Source organism: Doryrhamphus excisus, chromosome 12 (assembly GCF_030265055.1).
Source record: "Doryrhamphus excisus isolate RoL2022-K1 chromosome 12, RoL_Dexc_1.0, whole genome shotgun sequence".
Taxonomy (NCBI): Eukaryota; Metazoa; Chordata; class Actinopteri; order Syngnathiformes; family Syngnathidae; genus Doryrhamphus; species Doryrhamphus excisus.
Genome location: NC_080477.1, coordinates 1,021,669 through 1,035,000, shown reverse-complemented (window position 1 = coordinate 1,035,000; position 13,332 = coordinate 1,021,669). Strand labels below are relative to the sequence as shown.

Sequence of the window (13,332 nt, the reverse complement as noted above, 5' to 3'; positions counted from 1 at the left end):
CATACATACATACATACATACATACATACATACATACATACATACATACATACATACATACATACATACATACATACATACATACATACATACATACATACATACATACATACAAAGATAAAAAAAACATACAAATATTGTGTTCTCTCATGGTGTCAGACAAACATGCAGAGTGAAGTCTTCATGATGGCCTCATTGCTGAGGGAATTCATGTAATTGTCAGTGCCCCCCCCCCCCCCCCCCCCACTCTCCCCACTCCTGTCACACATTCCTCAGCCTGGTAGAATCGTATTTTCTGGCCCGTTTCACCGCCATTGTGCCACATTGGCCATGCAGTGTCCCCACGAGGAGAATTGTTCACGCACCGCAGCTACCAAAGGAGAGGGCCTTCTGCAGCAATATAATTTACAGCTAGCCCCTTTCACGCTGCACTTGAAAACTAGCAATAGCTCAGCCTTTACTGCCATTCACATGCTAATTGTCTTGATTTTTTTTAACCACAACATTTTTACGTGCGTCTGCCCCCCTGGGAGGCCTTGGCAGGTTTGCACAAAACCAAATTGGATGCCGCTTCAGGAGTGCAAAGAGAAAGATAAACACTTGTGGACGAAGAATGTTGCATGAAGCCATGAGCTAACATCAACCAATCAGTTCCTTTATTTTGATGGAAAACTCGGAAAAACCCTCAACCTGAGGAAATGATGACGTCACGCCGAAGATAATAAACACATCACAACACACCACAGCAGTCCCCAAATACCCTTCAAATCTGCCCTCTAGTGGCTAGAAGAAGTAATTGCAACCGTTAAAGCACTGACAACTTTCTTTGAAAAACATGACTTTTGTAAACATTCAAGGTCATTTCCTGTTATGGTTTCTCTCTGTCCAGACGCTTATCGCTTCTAAAATCTTGCTTTTTTTTCAAGTTTTTGAAGCTGAGAGTATTAATGGTGCCATAGCACATACAACTTTGAAATTCCCACATCATTTAGAAATATTTTTCAATTTTTATTAAAAATAAAATTAATTAATTAATCATTAATTGTATGTTTACAATATGTAGTAATTTATTTTAGCCCTTATCATTTCTTAAATTTTTGTTGTTTTACTTCTAGTCCTCAATAATGCAATTACTGTCTGATCATTTACTTTTCTACATATGTATTACATAATTTATATTTATGTAACATATTATTTATGCTATCATATGTAACAACAAGTAATTTCCAGACTTCAACATTGATTTTGTATGATTATTTATAATATTTCTAATTGATTTAACTTTAAACTATTTGTTTCATTAAGATAATAATGTATGTGTGGATGTAAAATTCAATATAAACCAATATAGCTATATTATTTTTTTTTTTTACAAAATTAAGAAATGTGGTGGAAAAATACTACAGTAGTGCATTTCTATGGGTCTTACCTTTTTCTCTCGTCGCTTGTTGCCCCCTGCTGGCCATTATTAAGAACGCAGGTCCACAACTAGCTACCCACATCATCCCATAACGTACTTTAACAGCGAACAAACAAGTCAATGATCACACCAAAGTCCATTATTATCTTAAAAATATGTTTATTGCAGTTTAAACTCCCTCTCCCTCCCAAAAAGCACTGACATATTAAGAGACGGAATGACAGACATTGAGAGTATTTTTATGGCCAAAACAAAAGCAGCCACTTCCTGAATATTTGACCTGCACAGGATGACGACACAACAATAGTTACATTTGTACACTGGTTGTCATGGTAACCATGAGTAAGCGCACACACATACAGCTTATGGCTTCACTTCCCCGTTTATTATTATTATTATCGTTAGCAGTATTATTACAGTAGATATTGTGTAGTATTGATGTTGAAAAAAATGACTTATTGCTACTTTTTCGTCTATCACGTGACAAGAACCACGTTCTTCCTCGGCTTTGCGTTCGGACAAAAGTATCGCTGACGTCACGAATGCGACAGAGACCCCGTTATTTTGTCCACGTCGCGCAACTGTTAGAGAACAACACGAACAAAGTTCTACGCGAAAGCTAAATCTGGCAACCCGGTGGGAAAAGGAACACCAGCAACTGTTAGGTTCACCGAGACAACACTCGACACGTCAAACACGGGCTGAACGACAGCAAGTCCATCGATACGAAAACGGCACCACGACACGGCGTTCGGCAGCGGAAGGGGTTAAAAGGTGACGCCCCCACTCCCCCGACTGTGCAGACAACAAAACCACAGAAATATCGCCACGAAAAAGGACACAAGTATCGGACTCGCGTATTTTACAACAAAGGCTCAGGCCTCTAAAGCGTGACAGCAGCTTTTTTATTTCCGGATAACATACCGTAAATGCTGCAATAAATGCGCTCATGATGTGTGTATAATTACAGCATTTACGGTATTAAGACAGATGCCTCTAAAGCGTGACAGCAGCTTTTTACTTCCGGATAACATACCGTAAATGCTGCAATAAATGCGCTCATGAAATGTGTATAATTACAGCATTTACGATATTAAGACAGATGCCGCCATTTGGTTGAAAAAACACAAACTTTCATATATAAGTTGATTTTAAAGAGCACAAAGATGGTCTAATGCTGAAAGATGATCATGTATTGTATTGTATTCCACGCGGTAAAGTCCCCTAAGGTGACATTATTTGACAAGAAACGATTAAAAACGAGAACAAAGTTGTCACTTTGACACAGAGATGACCCATCAGAGAGTAGATCTCACCTTGGGCATTTCACACAGCATCCCGCCAATCAGCTGGGAGGTATCGAATACTTATTACGCTCTTTGTGCGCCGATTCCGCATCAAACAAATAGCAGCTGATGTTAGCGATCTTCGTAGCCACAGTTTGCAGTTTTGGAAAAGGCGGAGCTTCTCGGAGAAGAAGAAGAAGAAGAGTAACTTTACAGGCTCGTTTTTGCGACTTTGCAAAAAAAATATTGTGCCTTTCCGTGTACAGTACGCATGAATAAACCCAGGATGTGCGTTGCTAGGTGTGCTACAACGCGACGACGCCCGACAACCCCAACAAACCTGAGTTTCATCGCCAACTAGTGGCCTGGTGTGCACATTGCGGCCTTTTTTGTTTAATCAATGTTTTTTTTGTAATTTCTATGTGATTTCTCCACCCCAAAAAACGTTTTTATATGCTAGCTAAAACATAACGTAAAATAAAACCATCGTCTTAAAGCACGGGAAAAGCGGTAAATCCGGATCGGGTTTGCGTTCCCATCATGTAACTCCAGGGAATCAACAAAAAAAAAGAAACACGTGCTAGCATGAAACCTGAAGCACAAAGTGGCTTTTTAAAAATGGCTGTGATTGAACCATTTTTGTTGTATTTTTAGTTATTTTATGCAACAAATAAACGAGACAAGCAAACTCCTTCCTCCTTTCCAGAAGAAGCTCCGCCCTCCCAGAGGCCGACCCGCGTCGTCACGACATCACATGAGGCTGCAGTTCTCCGTCTGCTTTTTGAGGTCCTCCAGAGTGGCCTGGGCCTTGTCCTTCAGCTGGTCCATGTCCACGTTCTGCAGGTTGGACAGCTGGCCCAGCACCGACTGCTTGTGCGCCTCCTCCTGGCCGTCCTCGGCGATCATCTTGGCCAGCTCGGTGGGCAGGACCACGTCGTCGCCCGCCTGCTGGATCTGGGTCTCGTCCATCTCGTTCTAAATAATAGGTACACACACAGGTCACTGAATTTGTAAAAAATTAAAATAAAAAAAATTGTAAAAAAATGTAATTTTTTAAAATATATTTTGATACCTTTGGTAGTCTGTACTTTTCCCGAAAATGACTCCTCACTGTGGCTCTCTCCGCCTTCTTCTGGGCAAAATTGGCCTCCCGTTCTTGTCTGGAACAACAAAACAATGTTATCATACCGATAATTATCGGCCCGATATCAGCACAAAAATCGGTTATTTCGATATCAGATTTTTTCCCGATCATGAAAACTGATATTAAAAAAAAATGCTTAATATGATACATATTCCATGTTATACATATCGGTTATCGGAAATTGAGAGTTAGCCAATATCGGACAATGTGTAAATATTATGAACATAAAATATATATGATGTAAAACTAATTATATTTATATAATACTACAGTTAATAAATTGCAAAAACAATTAGTTATGTTATTTAAAATATTATATTATTTTTTTATTATGTTAAAATATGTAGTATTGGAAATAATAATAATGATAATGACAATAATAAATATGCACAAAACAATACAAGTGCTTTATTTAAATATTGCTATTATATTTTTTACATGTATTTTTCATTATGTTAAAATATGTAGTATTGGAAATAATAATGATAATAATAATGAGAATAATAAATATGCACAAAACAATACAACTGCTTTATTTAAATATTGCCATTATATTATTTTTACATTTATTTTTTATTGTGTTAAAATATGTAGTATTGGAAATAATAATGATGATGACAAAAATAAATATGCACCAAACAATACAACTGCTTTATTTAAATATTGCCATTATTTAAAAAATAATCCAAAAATAATTACTTTGACAGCCTTGTTTAGCTGTGCACAGCAACTACAACCTCATTGATAATAATAATAATAATAATAATAATAATAATAATAATAATAATAATAATAACTAACAATATCAATAATAATAATAATTGCAGGCTATATAAAAATAAATTATCTATGAGTAATATAAACATATAAAATACAAATGAAGCAGATAGAGTGACTGTCAAAATGGAGAGAGAGGTTTACTTACATAATATAATTATAATATAATATTACTATTAGTATTATATAATAATATATAATGCAGATAGACTACATAGAAATATATAATGTAAATAATTCCACATAAAAATTCAAATAATCATCCAATGAATACGTATGTAAATGTGTATTTTGTGTACTAGTTTTGAAATGTGCTTTTCAGCGTATGCTTTGAACTATCTCGGTGTATGACACAACTCATCCAGCAGAGGGCGCCACTTTCCACTGTCGCCCCCCTGAGAGAGCCATTCCTATGCCCCAGTTACTGTAGCTCACAATTGTGTCTCCGAAAATGGCTTCATTTGCTGCGTGTGCGTGACACGGCGAGTCAACAAGCTGACATAACGTCTGACAGATGTGGCGTGTGCGGGGAACCGAAGCCTCGCCAGTAAACATCCAATTCCAATATTAGATAGATAGATATAGAATATGTAGACGAGGGGGCCACGCACGGGGCGGCGCAACGCTCGACGACAAAAAGATCACGACACGTGAAAGCGATGCTCCCAATGTGTCAGCACGAGGCGCTTTTTGCTGCGCCGAGGCCTGCTGTCACGTCAGGACAAACGGACAAAGACACGGAGGTCCGTCAAGGACGTGAGATGACCAGCGTGGCCTCTCAGGATGATGAAATGTCTTCATGTCACCGCTAAAGCTGCCATCTTAGCGCTCGCTGGCTAATAATTCACTCCAAGGTCGCGTACTATAGCTTTGTATGCACCCCTCAAGGTCATGTGTGTGTTTTTCTCTGATAATATTAAAAGGTACTTTTTTTGGCTAACGTTTGTTTTCGTAATTACCATTTTTGGGAACATCTGAGACACTTTTAGTCGTAACTAAACCTCGTGTACGCATTTTCGTAAATATTACAGACAGTTGAGTAATCAACAATCCGAGCATGCCTGTTTTTCGTAAACAACCAAGGCTATTTTTGTCCTCAAGAAACCTAGCGTTTCTCCAAAAAAACGCACCAATCTTAGAATCTAAAGTACGCAGTTCTGTACAAATTTTCGCCATTGGGAGTTGTCAATAATATTGACATTTTTTTTTTTACATCAAAGACAATTTAGCATATGCATTTTTTTCTGTGCCGATCTTACATAAAGTATACGCATTTTTTTTGTCAAGATTTTCAAACATTGACGACAGTTGAGATGATCCTAAGACTTTGTTTCGTAAAGAGTTGAGTTAGCCTTAACACGCTTAGCCTATGTTTTTTTTTAAAATAAACATCAAAGATGATTTAGTTTCCCGTGCAGTTTTTGTCAAATTTTCACAAACGCTAAAAAACATACAGAAGATGAACTTAGCTTATGTGTTCAGCTGACCTAACCTACATTTCAGTTTTGGATCCAGTTTTTCGTAAAACATCAAAGACAGTCTTCCGCCGACCGAAATGACATGTTAGTCTTCAGCCAAGCTAGCAAATCATTTTTTTTTGTAAACATCAAAAATAATTATTCCACTAACCGAAATGTGTTGTTTATTCTCCTTCTGACCCGGCTCAACCCAGCTAACATATGTGGTTTTCGTAAACATTGAATACAGTTTAGTGTTCCGCTAATCTAGTCTACATATTTTCATCTTCATCCAAGCCAACATCGTCTTCTGCTAACCTAACCTACATATTTCAGTTGTCGATCAAGCTAATTATTCATAAACATCAAAGACAGTTTCTTCTTTTTTGGCTAACCTAATCTAGACTTGGATCAAGATAACATACGAGTTTGTTTAGATGGTTTAGCCTTCCGCTAAGCTAACCTACACGGGTTTTTCTAAACAATGAAAACAGTTTTGTCTTCTGCTAACCTAACCTACATATTTCAGTTCTCGATCAAGCTAATTTTTCGTAAACATCAACGACAGTTTCTTCTTTTTTGGCTAACCTAATCTAGATTTGGATCAAGATAACATACGAGTTTGTTTAGATGGTTTAGCCTTCCGCTAAGCTAACCTATACAATAAAAACAGTCTTCTGCTAACCTAACATACATATTTCAGTTCTTGATCAAGCTAATTATTCGTAAACATCAAAGACAGTTTCTTCTTCTTTAGCTAACCTAATCTAGACTTGGATCAAGATAACATAGGAGTTTGTTTAGATGGTTTAGCCTTCCGCTAAGCTAACCTACACGTGTTTTACTAAACAATAAAAACAGTTTTGTCTTCTGCTAACCTAACCTACATATTTCAGTTGTCGATCAAGCTAATTATTCACAAACATCAAAGACAGTTTCCTCTTCTTTAGCTAATCGAATCTAGACATGGATCAAGATAACATACAAGTTTGTTTAGATGGTTTAGCCTTCCGTCAAGCTAACCTATACAATAAAAACAGTCTTCTGCTAACCTAACATACAGATTTCAGTTCTCGATCAAGCTAATCTAGACTTGGACCAAGATAACATACGAGTTTGTTTAGATGGTTTAGCCCGATCAAGCTAATTATTCATAAACATCGAAGACAGTTTCTTCTTCTCTAGCTAACCTAATCTAGACTTGGATCAAGATAACATATGAGTTTTTTTAGATGGTTTAGCCTTCCGCTAAGCTAACCCAAACAATAAAAACAGTTTTGTCTTCTGCTAACCTAACCTACATATTTCAGTTCTCGATCAAGCTAATTATTCACAAACATTAAAGACAGTTTCTTCTTCTTTAGCTAACCTAATCTAGACTTGGATCAAGATAACATACAAGTTTGTTTAGATTGTTTAGCCTTCCGCTAAGCTAACCTAAACAATAAAAACAGTTTTGTCTTCTGCTAACCTAACCTACATATTTCAGTTGTCGATCAAGCTAATTATTCGCAAACATCAAAGACAGTTTCATCTTCTTTAGCTAACCTAATCTAGACTTGGATCAAGATAACATACGAGTTTGTTTAGATGGTTTAGCCTTCCGCTAAGCTAACCTACACGTGTTTTACTAAACAATAAAAACAGTTTTGTCTTCTGCTAACCTAACCTACATATTTCAGTTCTCGATCAAGCTAATTATTCATAAACATCAAAGACAGTTTCTTCTTCTTTAGCTAACCTAATCTAGACTTGGATCAAGATAACATATGAGTTTGTTTACATGGTTTAGCCTTCCGCTAAGCTAACCTAAACAATAAAAACAGTTTTGTCTTCTGCTAACCTAACCTACATATTTCAGTTCTCGATCAAGCTAATTATTCGTAAACATCAACGACAATTTCATCTTCTTTAGCTAACCTAATCTAGACTTGGATCAAGATAACATATGAGTTTGTTTAGATGGTTTAGCCTTCCGCTAAGCTAACCTACATGTGTTTAACTAAAAAAATCAAAACAGTTTTGTCTTCTGCTAACCTAACCTACATATTTCAGTTGTCGATCAAGCTAATTATTCGCAAACATCAAAGACAGTTTCAACTTCTTTAGCTAACCTAATCTAGACTTGGATCAAGATAACATACATGTTTGTTTAGATGGTTTAGCCTTCCGCTAAGCTAACCTACACAGGTTTTTCTGAACAATAAAAACAGTTTTGTCTTCTGCTAACCTAACCTACATATTTCAGTTCTTGATCAAGCTAATTATTCGTAAACATCAAAGACAGTTTCTTCTTCTTTAGCTAACCTAATCTAGACTTGGATCAAGATAACATATGAGTTTGTTTACATGGTTTAGCCTTCCGCTAAGCTAACCCAAACAATAAAAACAGTTTTGTCTTCTGCTAACCTAACCTACATATTTCAGTTCTCGATCAAGCTAATTATTCACAAACATTAAAGACAGTTTCTTCTTCTTTAGCTAACCTAATCTAGACTTGGACCAAGATAACATACAAGTTTGTTTGGATGGTTTAGCCTTCCGCTAAGCTAACCTAAACAATAAAAACAGTTTTGTCTTCTGCTAACCTAACCTACAGATTTCAGTTCTCGATCAAGCTAATTATTCGTAAACATCAAAGACAATTTCATCTTCTTTAGCTAACCTAATCTAGACTTGGATCAAGATAACATACAAGTTTAGATGGTTTAGCCTTCCGCCAAGCTAACCTAAACAATAAAAACAGTCGTCTGCTAACCTAACCTACATATTTCAGTTCTTGATCAAGCTAATTATTCATGAACATCAAAAGCAGTTTCTTCTTTTGTGGCTAACCTAATCTAGACTTGGACCAAGATAACATACGAGTTTGTTTGGATGGTTTAGCCTTCCGCTAAGCTAACCTAAACAATCAAAACAGTTTTGTCTTCTGCTAACCTAACCTACATATTTCAGTTGTCGATCAAGCTAATTATTCATAAACATCAACGACAGCGTCATCTTCTTTAGCTAACCTAATCTAGACTTGGACCAAGATAACATACGAGTTTGTTTAGATGGTTTAGCCTTCCGCTAAGCTAACCTAAACAAAAAAAACAGTCTTCTGCTAACCTAACCTACATATTTCAGTTCTCGATCAAGCTAATTATTCATGAACATCAAAAACAGTTTCTTCTTTTGTGGCTAACCTAATCTAGACTTGGATCAAGATAACATACGAGTTTGTTTAGATGGTTTAGCCTTCCGCTAAGCTAACGTACACGTGTTTTTCTCAACAATAAAAACACTTTTGTCTTCTGCTAACCTAACCTACATATTTCAGTTCTCAATCAAGCTAATTATTCGTAAACATCAAAGACAGTTTCATCTTGTTTGGCTAACCTAATCTAGACTTGGACCAAGATAACATACGAGTCTGTTTAGATGGTTTAGCCTTCCGCTAAGCTAAGCTAACCTGCAGATTTCAGTTCTCGATCAAGCTAACGATTCATAAACATCAAAGACAGTTCCATCTTTTTTAGCTAACCTATCTAGACTTGGATCAAGATAACATACGAGTTTGTTTAGATGGTTTAGCCTTCCGCTAAGCTAAGCTAACCTGCAGATTTCAGTTCTCGATCAAGCTAACGATTCATAAACATCAAAGACAGTTCCATCTTTTTTAGCTAACCTAATCTAGACTTGGATCAAGATAACATACGAGTTTGTTTAGATGGTTTAGCCTTCCGCTAAGCTAAGCTAAGCTAAGCTAAGCTAAGCTAACCTGCAGATTTCAGTTCTCGATCAAGCTAACGATTCATAAACATCAAAGACAGTTCCATCTTTTTTAGGTAACCTAATCTAGACGTGGATCAAGATAACATACGAGTTTGTTTAGATGGTTTAGCCTTGAGCTAAGCTAACCTACACGCGTTTTTCTACACAATGAAAACAGTTTTGTCTTCTGCTAACCTAACCTGTGTTTTTACTCTTCAACTGGGATAAGGAATGTGTTTTTTGTTAACAAATTAACAAAATGAACAGTTTTGTCAAATCCAACATGGAGTTTGTGTTGTTGTTACCAGAGAATTGCACATTGGGACGATACGTGACATCGACACGCTATAAGGTCTTAGCCCGGGATGGAGCCTGACGGCGTTAAGCAATGATGTCGTCTTCCAGTTGGCGTATCCAGGCTACGTTCATCCTGGTACCTTTGCTTTATCCGCTTTACGAGACGTGTGATACCTGCTACGGAACATCATTATCGCCATCATTATCGCTTTAATGAGCCAACGCCGTTTCCCACATGACCTTGGTGTTGCCCTGTTTGGCCCCCCCCAACACCGCAGTCATCAATTTGACACCATTCAAGCTCGCTTTCCATCATTTTTTTTTTAGACATATGGACTCTTGTTCAGTTTTGGATGCGTACAAATATCGATATTTTTGATACCAGGCTTGTATAGGAATCATGATGTGATCTTTTGTTGTGTTATTCAAATGAATTAATGTATTATTTTATTTTTTAAAAACTGAGGGAATAAGTTCTTGAACACAGGAATGCCAATTTGCTCCAATTGTGTGAAATAAAAGGTGTTATTTTGTTGATAATGTTACATTGTTTCCATTAAAAACGAATATTAAACATAACCAAATCATTCAAATTCGGTATCGACGATACTGGACCAGTATTTACTCGGTACCGGATCCATTCCAGAACGTGTAGCTTCGCCCGCCTCCAGTTAAAAAAAAAGGTGTCCCTTTGTGCGCCGAGACCGTGCGTAAACGCGGCGAGCGATCGTCTTTTGTGCGCGTTTTACGCACAACACCCGGAAGCGTTCGAGCTCCCACCACGCGAAACAAGCAGAACATCCGACGGAGACTTACTTCTCCTCCTCTAACTGTTGCTGGTACTGCTCGAACTCCTCCTGGGTCATCCCCTGCGCCGCCGCTTCGGACTTCTCCGCCTCGGGCTTCTCCTCCGTCAGGCCGCCGGTCAGGTTCTTCAGCTGGCCCCCCACCATGTGCTTCACCATGAACGCCATCGCTTCTTGTCTGGGGCTGGCGGGGGTCCTTCCTGGTCTAGAAGTTCCGGACTCGATGGAGTGTGATGGATTTCCACACCTTTCGTGTCAAAAACAACAACAACTACTCCCAAATCTCCCGGATCGGTTGAGGGAACGTTCAAAGATCTAAACAGTCCTGGATGTGTGGAGCGTCTAGCAGCGGCTCAGTGGTCCAGCAGGAGGATGAGGATGATGATGATGATGGTGATGGTGAGGAGGAGGAGGAGGATGCTGACGAGCGGCTCGGTTATGAGTCAACAAGTTTGGCTCTCCACTCCTCCAATCGTGTGAGTCTTCCTCCCTCCGCCCAATCCGGTGCACCGGCAGGCGGCCTGCAAGAGCCTCCGCTCCGGTGCTCCGTCTGATGTGGAGGTCTTCATCTGGTCCGGACCAGATTTGGCCTGCTTTGGGTCTCCTTCGGGGGTCTGGCCACCACATTAGGTACAGCTGATTCAGCCTTTACAAGGATCATAATCACGTTTATTATTATTATTCATATTTTTATTATTATTATTATATTGGTCAAGGATTCCGAGATTAAGGTCGTTAATCTATGAGAAAAACGGTTAACTTGCGAGAATAAAGTTGGAAAGTCTTTTTTTCTCACATTTTTGTAAATGTACTACATTATTCTCATTTTACATAAATTTACAAGAAAAAAAAATCATGATTTATGGGGGAAAAGCCATATATTTATGAGGAAAAAAAATGCATCTTGAATTTACTAGAGTTGTTTTTCGCTGAAATTTATGTGAATCGTGTGGTAAATTTCCTGGAAAAAGTCATAATTTTCAGGGAAAAAATATTTACCTAAATTACAGAGAAAAAAGTCATACATTTATGAGAAAAAAAATGCACCTCAAATTTCCTGGAAAGTCGTAAATTTCAGAGAAAAAATATTCACCTTAATTTCAGAGAAAAAAGTCATACATAATGAAAAAAAAAAACATTTTAAATTTCCTGACAAAAGTCCTAAATTTCAGAGAAAAAATATTCACCTAATTTTCAGAGAAAAAAGTCATACATTTATGAGAAAAAAAATAAATCTTAAATTTATGTGAATCGTGTGGTAAATTTCCTGGAAAAAGTTGTAAATTTCAGAGAAAAAATATTTACCTAAATTTCAGAGAAAAAAGTCATACATTTATGAGAAAAAAATACATCATAAATTTCCTGGGAAAAGTCGTAAATTTCAGAGAAAAAATATTCACCTAAATTTCAGAGAAAAAAGTCATACATTTATGAGAAGAAAAAAAACATCTTACATTTCCTGGAAAAAGTTGTAAATTTCAGAGAAAAAATATTCACCTAAATTTCAGAGAAAAAAGTCATACATAATGAAAAAAAAAACATTTTAAATTTCCTGAAAAAAGTCCTAAATTTCAGAGAAAAAAGTCATACATCTATGAGAAAAAAATGCACCTCAAATTTCCTGGAAAGTCGTAAATTTCAGAGAAAAAATATTCACCTAAAATTTCAGAGAAAAAGTCATACATTTATGAGAAAAAAAATACATCTTAAATTTCCTGGAAAAAGTCGTAAATTTCAGAGAAAAAAGTCACACATTTATGAGAAAAAAAATACATCTTAAATTTACTAGAGTTGTTTTTGTCTAAAATTTATGTGAATCGTGTGGTAAATTTCCTGGAAAAAGTCGTAATTTTCAGAGAAAAAATATTCACCTAAATTTCAGAGAAAAAAGTTATACATTTATGAGAAAAAAAATACATCATAAATTTCCTGGAAAAAGTCGTAAATTTCAGAGAAAAAATATTCACCTAAATTTCAGAGAAAAAAGTCATACATTTATGAGAAGAAAAAAAACATCTTACATTTCCTGGAAAAAGTTGTAAATTTCAGAGAAAAAATATTCACCTAAATTTCAGAGAAAAAAGTCATACATAATGAAAAAAAAACATTTTAAATTTCCTGAAAAAAGTCCTAAATTTCAGAGAAAAAAGTCATACATCTATGAGAAAAAAATGCACCTCAAATTTCCTGGAAAGTCGTAAATTTCAGAGAAAAAATATTCACCTAAAATTTCAGAGAAAAAGTCATACATTTATGAGAAAAAAAATACATCTTAAATTTCCTGGAAAAAGTCGTAAATTTCAGAGAAAAAAGTCACACATTTATGAGAAAAAAAATACATCTTAAATTTACTAGAGTTGTTTTTGTCTAAAATTTATGTGAATCGTGT

General features: G+C 36.5%; 1 protein-coding gene across 1 annotated transcript; it reads right to left on the bottom strand.

The window, feature by feature from the left end:
* Positions 1-1,571: 1,571 nt before the first annotated feature.
* cplx3b (complexin 3b) lies at positions 1,572-11,409 on the bottom strand. Its single transcript, XM_058089061.1, has 3 exons — positions 10,954-11,409; positions 3,779-3,866; positions 1,572-3,681 (listed from the first exon to the last, which is right to left on the bottom strand). The coding sequence occupies exons 1-3, from the start codon at positions 11,109-11,111 to the stop codon at positions 3,457-3,459; spliced, it is 471 nt and encodes a 156-aa protein (XP_057945044.1). The 5' UTR covers positions 11,112-11,409; the 3' UTR covers positions 1,572-3,456.
* Positions 11,410-13,332: the final 1,923 nt, after the last annotated feature.

Excerpts from the sequence above, each read along its gene's own strand:
- cplx3b (XM_058089061.1), bottom strand. The coding sequence starts at position 11,111 with ATGGCGTTCATGGTGAAGCACATGGTGGGGGGCCAGCTGAAGAACCTG. Across the intron at positions 3,867-10,953 it reads CAACAGTTAGAGGAGGAGAA|ACAAGAACGGGAGGCCAATT; the intron begins GTAAGTCTCCGT and ends TTGTTGTTCCAG. Across the intron at positions 3,682-3,778 it reads AAAAGTACAGACTACCAAAG|AACGAGATGGACGAGACCCA; the intron begins GTATCAAAATAT and ends CCTATTATTTAG.